Source organism: Hemicordylus capensis, chromosome 14 (genome assembly GCF_027244095.1).
Source record: "Hemicordylus capensis ecotype Gifberg chromosome 14, rHemCap1.1.pri, whole genome shotgun sequence".
Taxonomy (NCBI): domain Eukaryota; kingdom Metazoa; phylum Chordata; class Lepidosauria; order Squamata; family Cordylidae; genus Hemicordylus; species Hemicordylus capensis.
Window position 1 is genome coordinate 3,197,587 of NC_069670.1, and position 11,080 is coordinate 3,208,666.

The window sequence follows — 11,080 nt, forward strand, 5'->3', positions numbered from 1 at the left end:
ACCTGTCACCCCTCCGCCCTGGACTCTGAGAGGAACAGGGGTTCTTGGGGAAGAGACTTCACAGCAAAGGCCTCTGAGCATGTACAGGGAGCATGTACTGGTTGGTTGGTTTCATGTCTCCTCCGATTTTATTAAGTATGGTTTAAACCACTGCGCAGTACTCCCTCGTTCTGGGGAAAGGACTAAGAGCAGAGGGCCTCTGAGGACACACGGAGGGCTCCCAGCTTCCCTTCTAAAAGACGGCTGTGGGTGAGACATGATAGAGGTCTATAAAATCGTGCCTGGTGTGGAGAAAGTGGAGAGAGAGAAATTCTTCTCCCATCACACTAGAACCAGGGGTCATCCCATGAAATGGATATCCAGGAAATTTAGGGTCAACAAATGGGAGTATTTTTTCACACAATGCGTAATCAACTTGTGGAATTCTCTGCCACAAGATGTGGTGACAGCCAACAAGCTGGATGGCTTTAAGAGGGGTTTGGATAACTTCATGGAGGAGAGGTCTATCGACGGCTACTAGTCGGAGGGCTACAGGCCACCTCCAGCCTCAAAGGCAGGATGCCTCTGAGTACCAGTTGCAGGGGAGTAACAGGAGGAGGGTGCGCATGAATCTACTTCTGCCTGTGGCTTCCAGGGGCATCTGGTGGGCCACTGTGTGAAACAGGATGCTGGACTAGATAGGTGTTCTTGGGCCTGATCCAGGAGAGTTCCTGAGCCTGCACAAGCCTATCTGTTTGCCATTCCCTCCCATTATTTTATTTATTTATTTATTTATTTATTTACATTTTATATCCTGCTCTTCCTCCCAGGAGCCCAGAGGAAGTACTATATACTTAGGTTTCTCTTTCACAACAACCCTGTGAAGTAGGCGAGGCTGAGAGAGACGTGACTGGCCCAGAGTCACCCAGCAAGTCTCATGGCCGGATGGGGATTGGAACTCGGACCTCCCCGGTCCTAGTCCGGCACTCTAGCCACTACACCACGCTGACAGGAAACCCCTTCCCCCCCCCCCCGACAACTAAATTGGGAAACTGGTCCCTTGGATGGGAGCCAACTGGTTTGAAACTGGTTTAACTGGCACAGTGTGTAGACATGACGGGAAGGGAGAATGTAGCTGTGCAGCCGGGAGTGGGAGGAGCTTTGCACAGGTGTGGCCAGGTGCGGCTGTCATAATGATGCTTGTTGCGCATCCATGTTGCCATGGGCGGCGGGGAGAGGGCACACATGTCATAATGGAGGCCTTAGGCATTTAAATCCACAGGGCCTGGCACTCAGGGCTCACTTTGCCCCAGAGGTGGCACTGCCCGAAGAAACCTTGTAGCCCCAGGATTGCCCTTGCCCTTTCTCAGACCCCCAAGGGGAAGCTGCGACACTGCCTCTACCTGGCCTTGCCCCCCCATCCCCTATTTATTCTATCTGTACAAGCACCAGCTTAAGTATCGTCAGAAAATGACACCCTTTGACAGGAGGTAAGGGGTGTGTGTGGGGGTGTGTGTAGGGCTGCCCACTTGGACCGAAGCAGGGACCCACATATTTAGGCTTGGCTCACTAGCCAGCCATGATGTGTGGTTGCCACCGCTCTCCTCTCTTCCCTCTGGCTGATTTCTGGCATGCAGGAGAGGAGTGGGTCTCTCTCTTCGGTCCTTTGCCCTGGGATTTGGAGATGGTGAGAAGCAATGGAAGGCCTCTCCTTTCTGGTTCAGAAAGGATTCCTGCTGTTTCTCCTCAAAAATGGTGGTGGAAATGAACCTTCTGGGAAGGAGATCTGTGTGGCACTGGAGGTCCTGCTCACCAGGAGGCTGGGGACTGACTCTCTAAATTATTATTATTTAATCTGTGTGCAGAATGAGTTTTGTTCTCGGCGGCAGGATCAAGGCAGATTCTTCCTGATTCAACCTGAACGAGATCTAAAATTAACTGAGTGGGCGTCCAAAAACTTGTGAGCACATGCACATGTGCATGCAGAGATTCTCAACCTTGGGTCCCCAGATGTTGATGGACTTCAACTCCCATAATCCCCAACCAAAGGCCATTGGGGCTGGGGATTATGGGAGTTGAAGTCCAATAACATCTGGGGACCCAAGGTTGAGAATCCCTGCCTTAGAGAGAACACTTGTCATGGCAAGAGGATTTGTAGGTGCCTGGACACACACTCTCCCACCGCCCCCATATATTCTTCACAATACCAAGCCATACAAAACTCTAGAATTGCTTCAAGATTCAGCTGGAGATTGGGGCTGATTCTTGGAGACTTTGGGCTAATCCTAAATGGCGGGGTTCCTCCCACCCACATATTTGTGTTTTTGTCATGTCAGAGGCAATTTGGTTGATTTCGCTTGTGGAAAAATTGGTTCATAGATGCTAATTAAAATCCTTGCAGGGTTTTTAAACAGTTGTAAAGGCTTTAAAAAATTTTTTTCATTGTTTTATGGTGTTATAATCTGTTTTAATTTCTAATTGATTTTTTAACTTTTTTGTTTTAATTGTAAACTGCCCTGAGCCATTTTGGAAGGGTGGTATAGAAATTGAATAAATAACTAAATAATTGATAATTATAACCCTCATAAATGGTTGTCAACCTCCTGCCAACCATTAATGAACAGAAAAGACTTTCCACATGCAGCAGATGAGGTAAAGCTTGCCTCATGCCATCATCATGCCAAGGGAAGAGAGCTGGTCTTGTGATAGCAAGCATGACTTGTCTCTTTAGCTAAGCAGGGTCTGCCCTGGTTGCATTTGAATGGGAGACTACATGTGTGAGCACTGTAAGATCTTCCCCCTCTTAGGGGATGGAGCCGCTCTGGGAAGAGCATCTAGGTTCCAAGTTCCTTCCCTGGCAGCATCTCCAAGATAGGGCTGAGAGAGAGATTCCTGCCTGCAACCTTGGAGAAGCCGCTGCCAGTCTGTGTAGAGACAATACTGAGCTAGATAGACCAAGGTCTGACTCAGTAGAAGGCTGCTTCCTATGTTCCTATTTTCCTGTGTCCACAGTTTGGCACTGGCCTGTGCTTCCAATGTTACGTTCAGTGTTGGGTTGTTAGCAACTCCTTCCACATTGCAGCATTGTAGGTACATTGGTTTCCGACAGTCAAAAACACAACTCTGAAAACAAAATGGCAGCCCCAGCTGTTCGCTTGTAGCAAGGTTAGTCAAGGGTTTCCGTCCACTGCCTTCTCTCGAAACGGCTACAGCCTTCACCACCTTTCTGGAAAGTGGTGCAGGTCCAAAACTTTTTCTTCTCCCCTTTCTCTGTCTCAGCGCAAGCCTTACTCAGCATGAGAGCTTGAGTCTTAGGCCCCGGTACTGCCTGCAGTGTTCCTGAGTACGGGGGCAGTTGCCCAAACCAACAGAGGAGGACCAGTGGAGAAAACGGTGCAAGCTTCGAAGAGGTATACAAGGTAAGAGGTTTCTAGGCCTTTCTAGGCCTTTCCATACCATTACAATTTTTGCACTTATCTGCGTAGGCCTTTTACAAAGTGCAAGAGCCTGGCTCTCTGCCTCGAGGAGCCTACAGTTTACACTTCAACACAAGGAAGATAACCGAGGGAGAAAAATGCAGGCAGGAGTAAACAGGCGGAGAAGCTGTGCTCATTTCAGGTCTCTGCCCTGAGGGGCTTACAATCCAAAATCTGACACAAGGAAGACAACAGAGGAAGGGTAGGGAGGTGGTGGATTTTGAATTCTACAATGCCTGGTCTCCTTTTCAATATGGAGCCGATATGTTAGGAATCTTCCATGTTTCCTTTTCCAATTTCCAAATGCTGTGCACAGATTGGCCCATCTTTTGTTCCTTCTATAGGCAGAAGGAACCATTTCCCCAGCACCCCACCCCTCAAAAATAAAAATAAAGTTAAGTTGCCCTGATGAGCTTAGGTGTATGATTGTATTAAGATACCTCCACATTAAGAACTTTCTGGTGTAGTCAGTGTTCCCTGTAACAGAAAATCCCAGATGTTGTTGACTACAACTCCCAGCATCCTCAGCCAAAGCCCACTGCAGCTAGGGATTCTGGGAGCTGTAGTCAACAACATCTGGGATTCCCCATTACATGGAACCCTGGGTGTAGTATTTATCAACAAGTACCTCCATTGGTAATGGAGCAGGGAGAAAATTCAAGTGACCTGAAGAGGCTGAGTTCTAGAAATAGTCTTGATTAAACTGGAATTTTAGAAGAGCAGAGAGCATGCTAACTTGGCAAAGAGGTGCCTTTTAACGTTGTGATTCTCTTTATTTAGCAGGCGGAGAGTAACTGGCCCTTTCCACCCCCAGGACAGCATCCCTCCAGTGACTGTTGCTGGAATCTATCTGATGTTTCTTTTTAGATTGTGAGCCCTTTGGGGACAGGGGTCCATCTTATTTATTTGTTATTACTCTGTGTAAACCGCCCTGAGCCATTTTTGGAAGGGCGGTATAGACATCGAATTAATAAATAATAATAATAATAATAATAATAATAATAATAGACAAACATCTGCCACACAGTGCACCAGATATAACTGTAGTCGAGAAGAAAGAAAAACAAGTCAAAATAATCGACATAGCAATACCAGGGGATAGCAGAATAGAAGAAAAAGAAATAGAAAAAAAATCACAAAATAAAGATCTACAAATTGAAATTGAAAGGCTGTGGTAGAAGTAGACCCAAATAATCCCAGTGGTAATTGGCGCCCTGGGTGCAGTTCCAAAAGACCTTGAAGAGCACCTCAACACCATAGGGGCCACAGAAATCACCATCAGCCAATGACAAAAAGCAACTTTACTGGGAACAGCCTACTGTTTATTCTGCGACAATATCTATAATAACAGCAGCAACAATATTGATAATAAAATTCAGCCACCCCAGGTCCTTGGGAAAGACTCGATGTCTGGATAAAACAAACCAATCAATAACACCTGTCTGACTATGTAAACAAAAATTGATGATGATGATGATGAATGGAATGGGGGGAATCCACTCATCTATATCTACAACCAGGATCTCTCTAATTTCTCCCCTATCCAACAGGCTGGTAATCTGACAGTATTTGCGGGCAAACGTGGGCACCCCGATCAACCAGTCCAGTTGGACTTCCATTTCAAAGTTGGTAGCCAGGATACCGCTCACTGGCACGGCCTTCTCCGAAGGGACGCACTTTTCCTCGACACTCCGCACAGAGTCCTGGAATTCAGCAGCCGTGAAAGGTAGTTGGCTATTTATTTCTCTTTTCACATTTCAATCCCACTCTTTCTCCAAGGAACCCAGTTCTGTGGCAGCAACCGAATCATGTTTTGCTAACCTGCTGCTTGGCTTCGTAGCAGGTCAAAAATCGGGGAACCTTCTGCTAGTGCTGAGAAAAGGCAGAGTTTTGCTAAAACGCATAGAAGAGAGAACACTCTAGAAATAACAATTCTCCAAGACTGCAAGTCAGTGTTATGATGGGAATAAGGAGTGTATATTTAAAAACCCCTCCTGTATTCTACCAGAGACGACCGCAGGGCTCTGTGGTCGCCAGGAGTTGACACTGACTCAACAGCATACTTTACTTTTACTTATTGAAGTTTAAAGAGAGTAAAGAAGACTACTGACAACAGGCTTGAATTTTGCTATATTGACTGGAATTGAAGTAAGAAACCCAAAAGTAGTGCAATCTGTTTTCCAGTCGCTGGTCTTTTGGTCTTATTGTGGGTTCATAGCCATTTAGTCGTATTTAGCCATTGGAATTGGATGTACCAGCATTTTGGGGCATTTACCGTGACCTCTCCAGAGATATCTTTATACACAAAAATTGTTCAAGTTCCATCACTTTACATTTTATGAGCACCACAATCATTTTGATATGTTGTCAAAGCATTTTTTGCAAGATTGTTCTAACAATGAAACAATACATACTGATTTAATTGTATAATCTGCATATTTGTGCACTTCCATAGCTGTATTGGATCACTCCGGGTCACCTAATGGTGCAGCGGGGAAATTACTTGACTAGCAAGCCAGAGGTTGCTGGTTTGAATCCCCGCTGGTATGTTTCCCAGACTATGGGAAACATCTATATCAGGCAGCAGCGACATAGGGAGATGCTGAAAGGCATCATCTCATACTGCACGGGAGGAGACAATGGTAAACCCCTCCTGTATTCTACCCAAAGACAACCACAGGGCTCTGTGCTCACCAGGAGTCAACACTGACTTGACAGCACACTTTACTTTTTTTGGAGGAGTCACTCCATTTTTGCACTGTATTTCACAGTACTGCTCCCCTTTCTGGTTTGTTCTGTACCTTCTGCTAGGACAAGATGGAATTCTTGGATGTGCTCTTTGCTCTTGCTGAAAATCTCAGGTTTTATTTGAGATGAGAGAAGCAAGTTTCTAGATCTCATGAGGGCAATTTCCAAGGTCAGAGGCAGGAAGCTGCCTTATACCAAGTCAGACCAGCTCAGACTTGTTCACTGACTCTCCAGGGTTTCAGGCAGGAATCTTTCCCAGCCCTACCCGGAGATGCCGTCAGGGATTGAACCCGGGACCTTCTGCTTGAAAAACAGGTGCTTGACTGATGTGCCAGCCTTATCTCCTGGTAAAGGAGTGGTAAAAGAATTAGGTGGCCATATATAGTTTTTTGCTCTTCACGACTGATAGAATCAGAATAAATTAGGCAAAGAGGGACTGATATGTTTCAATTTTCTTCATTTCCAGTCACACTCAGTGTTCCTGAGATCACTCAGGTACAGACCCCGAGTGATCTTAACTCAGAATACCAGTTGCAGGGGAGCAACAGCAGGAGAGAGGGTCTGCTCTCAGCTCCTGCCTGTGGGCTTCTCAGAGGCATCGGGTGGGCCACTGTGTGAAACAGGATGCTGGGCTAGATGGGCCTCCTTGGGCCTGATCCAGCAGGGCTGTTCCGATGTTCTAGTCTAAATCCTGCAACTGTAGATTCCAAAGCACACAGCCAAGGGAGCCTGGTGTGTCAGGAATGTGACAATTGCCAGCTTGTTGGTGGCCATGTAGTGGTTCTTTTATTTTCTGAATGCATGCTCCACTGAGAAAGACCCTTTCCTCCCTGAAATCCTGGAGGGAGCTACCTGCTAGCGTAAATAATAGTGAACTATGTGGACCGAGGGTCTGATTTAGTAGAAGGCAGCGTCCTGCTTTGATTAGGAACTTCTGTGGTAAAGCACATGTATTGCACACAGAAGGTCCCAGGTTCAATCCCCAAGAAAAGCGAAGAAATGCCCTGGTCTGAAATCCTGGTAATCTGTTGCCAATTCCTGTAGACAAGGCTCAGCTACAGGGACCAATGGACTGTATGGCTCTCATGAAAACTCCTTGATTGCCACAAGAAATCCCATTGGTTAAAGCAGAGAGCAAAAGTGAATTAAAAGTAAAAGATAAAGTGAATGAAAAAAGAGTGAAAGTAAATTAAAAGTAGATTGAAAGTAGATGATAAAAGTGAAAGTAAAAAGTAGATGTAAAAAATAAAAAGTAAAAGTTAAGTAAAGTTGTACTTTGTTGCCTTAAATAATGTTAAACATAGTTCTTCTGATAGAGAGCCAACACATATGGACTGTCCCCCTACAGTTTGGGGCTCACCTGACTGAATGCTTCTCCACACATACATTTCTGAACATAGAGATCTAGCCTGTCAGGGTTCCAGCTTAGCTTCTCCCTGACGTGCTAGCTTTCTCTCTGCGAGGATTTTTTGGTAGGATTGTTTGGACAGGTGAGACCGCGCCTGCAGTCTGAAATGGTGCTGCCCAGATCAGTGTTCCCTGTAAGAGGGATTCCCAGATGTTATTGAGATAGATAGTCCTCCAAGTTAGGCCTGAGAGAGATTCCTGCCTGCAACCTTGGAGAAGCCGCTGCCAGTCTGTGAAGACAATACTGAGCGAGGTCTGACTCAGTATATGGCAGCTTCCTATGTTACAACTCCCATAACCCCCAGCTGCAATGGCCAACACCATTGCAGCTGGAGTTTATGGGAGTTGTTGTCAATAACATCTGGGAATCCCTCTGACAGGGAGCACTAGTCCAGACCAGGTTTGCCATCTCAGCGAGAACCAGGCCTCTGAAACAGAAATCCACACCAAAAACCTTACCTTGTTCTCCGCGGCTGTTTCCACTTCTAGCCTGATTGCAACGCTGGAATACGTGGAAGAAAAGACAGAGGCGGACCTGGTGTTTGTGAACTTCCATAAGGCTCGTAGTGACCGTGGTGAGAGTGCTTTGCTGCATTATAGGCCCTGGTCTTCATGCCAGGGATGAATTCCTCCCCAAATCATAGAGAAGGTGACAGTCCAGGAAATGACTCTTCAGTCAAGCCCTTCAGACACATGAAACATACAATATGAATGTTGACCAGTTTATTTATTGGACAGAATAAGCAGCACTGGCCAGGAGAAAAAAAATCCATCTGCCCTCAGTCTGCAACTCATGTCAGGCATAGCTGCTGCACTGTATCCAATTCCTCTCTCTCTGCCCTTAGGGCAGTGGAAAGATCTTGTCTCAAGGGAATAAGGTTTGCACAACCATGCAGAGGCCCCCGCAATTGCCAGCCAGCAGATAATGGAAATGGTCCATATGATTTCATTAGAAGTGTTGCAGGGGGGGGGGGGGCGGCGGCAGGGGGAAGTCCAGATATATGTTGGAAGGGATACTGCAATACATTGTGATTGTACTGCAGTATTTTATGTAAGCCACATTGGAGAGCCCTCTGTCTTAAAAGGCAGGATGGAAACTTTATGAACAGCATGGTACTTGTTCCTTAAGGCAGGGCTTTCAAGCTTGGGTTCCCAGCTGTTGCTGGACTACAACTCCCATCATCCCCAGCCACAGTGGCCAAAGGCCTTCTTGGTCTGCTCTGATGGGCTGCCCCATTGGATGGCCACTTGGTCTCATCCAGCAATGGCCTTAAGTTCCACCTACTTCCCTCTCCACTTATATCAACATTATACAGATCGGGAAATTGACCATGTATACAGATAGGAGGGCCGTGTTTATTTCCCGAGACCCACCTGATTTTAACGCTCCTCTCCCATCCGGAAGGCAACTTGCTACGGGCCTTCGGTTTCCTGGGATTTGAACTCGTGCGGCCCGATCACCCTGCCCTGCCGCCCTGGGAGGATGTCATCTTCATGGCCTACCATATGGAACGAGAACCTTTCCAAGACTGGGAGCGTGAGGCCCCCAAGCCGGGCAGTTCTCTGGGACAGCATGGGCCCAAACCAGTGGATGGGGCCCTTGAGCCACCTCGACAGGGAACATGAGACTCGGCACCTTGACCGTTTCTCCACTAGGGGGCAATAAACAGGCTTGAACTTTCCAAAGTCTCGTGAATGAATTGGAAGGATGAGTTAGACGTTTCTACCGTTATCTGTGAAATTATTGGGAACGGAAGATCCACGAATAACGAGAGCATATATGAATAGGTATAAGCTCCTAACCTTCTCCTGTGCAGAGAACGCTATAGGGGGAATTACATGTAAGTAAGTAAGCCCTCAGCCCTTTTTGGAAGGGCGATATAGAAATAGAATAAATTGATTTCTATACCGATAAATAGGAATTGAATAAAATAATAATAATAATAAGTAGAAGTAGTAGTAGTAAAACATCTTCTTTATGGTCATTGACCAAATATAAAACTAAGAATTACAAAGATTACTATGACAGAAAACACATAGCGTCGCAATTGGAGCGGTACCAAGTCGCCATCGCAGCAGTCTTATAAACAGTCCGAGCTCCCTTTTGAACCATTCAGGGAGCTGTGCACCGTAATGGCTATATAACAGAATTTTGCTACAATATAGGAGATAGAGGAATCGTTATCCACAAGTAAAAATTTAACTAAAAAATCATCAGGGTGTCCAGGGAATCTGATCAGTAGGGGTAAAATCAAACTGCCTAATATCCCGATAAAAGCTACGATTCAGTAAAACATGAGCAATGGTTTTGATTTCACCAGAACTGCAGGGACAAAGCCGAGCCTCCATGGGTAGATGTTAAAACCTCCCAGTAAGCAGAGCCAACGGGGAAGCATTGAAGCGGGCTCCCAGAAAGGCCCAGCGAAACTTAGAGGACAAGTAATAGAGGACAAGTATGATGCAGAGGAAAAACCCGCCCCGATCTTTGATGATGTCTAGAACGGAGGCAAACAAGCCACCTCATCCTGCAACTCAATATCTTCCAATCGCTGGCGAACTATTCCCAACCCCCCAGGCCCATTTCCAGTAAAGAATCTGGAGCTAATCCGAGGAGGAGAAGTTTGTTAACTATCTTCAAACACCAGGGCGGTTGAGGCATAACCAATACAAATGTTAGGTATGAGTCCTACTGGTCGAAGATGAAGTTTCAGCCAGTAATCGATGATTGATAGCCAAGCCCTAGTTTAAACTAGCCTCCTGGTGAATCACCACATTAGCAGTGCATCTGGGTGTAGAAAAGAGAGCTCTCAGGAAACCTAGAGTTAAAAAATTGGTATAGGGGCCTAATTGGGCGCCATATAAAAGTTGTGACAGGGATTTGGCTAGGTACAATTTGATAGCAGCAGGAATATAACCACCGCCCTTTGTGCCATATCAGCAACCCGTCTGACATGTGCAGATTTCCTGCCATTGTGCTGGAAAACCACTCCAAGATATGTAAAACGTTTCACTCGCTAAGTTCGATGACCCTCGACAGACCAAGTGAAGTTCTTAACCCCATTGTTAAAGCAAACAGTTTTAGTTTGGGAGTAGATGATAACCAAACGCTCCTCCTGGCAATGGAGAGGCAGGGCCCGCAAAGCTCTCTTGAAACCAGTCCTGGCCTGCGAAAGGATCACGGCATTGTCAGCATACCGAAGTATATTGGTAGCCTTTTGTCAGCTAGTTTGGGGGCATGGATGTCCAAGCTCTGCAGCTGTTTGATTAGCGGATTGATATAGATGCTAAATAAAAAAAAAGGTATGCAACCCTGCCTCACGCCTTTTGAGGTCGGAACTGACTGAATCAGATCATTGGCCCTCTAGATTGAATCGAACACGATTAGTAGTCCCATGTAATTTGTGAATTAATAGTAGCAGCCTCTTGTCGATTGATGGATTTGAGAGTTTTGACCATAGAAGGCCTCTAGA

The 11,080-nt window shown here is 46.1% G+C and overlaps 1 protein-coding gene across 1 annotated transcript; it reads left to right on the forward strand.

The window, feature by feature from the left end:
• The first annotated feature begins 257 nt into the window (after positions 1 to 257).
• Positions 258 to 9,480, forward strand: OAZ3 (ornithine decarboxylase antizyme 3). Its single transcript, XM_053278510.1, is given in 6 exon segments — positions 258 to 1,469; positions 3,259 to 3,319; positions 3,321 to 3,398; positions 5,006 to 5,181; positions 8,100 to 8,185; positions 9,016 to 9,480. Coding segments are annotated over 6 exon segments (642 nt in total). The 5' UTR covers positions 258 to 1,449; the 3' UTR covers positions 9,237 to 9,480.
• Positions 9,481 to 11,080: the final 1,600 nt, after the last annotated feature.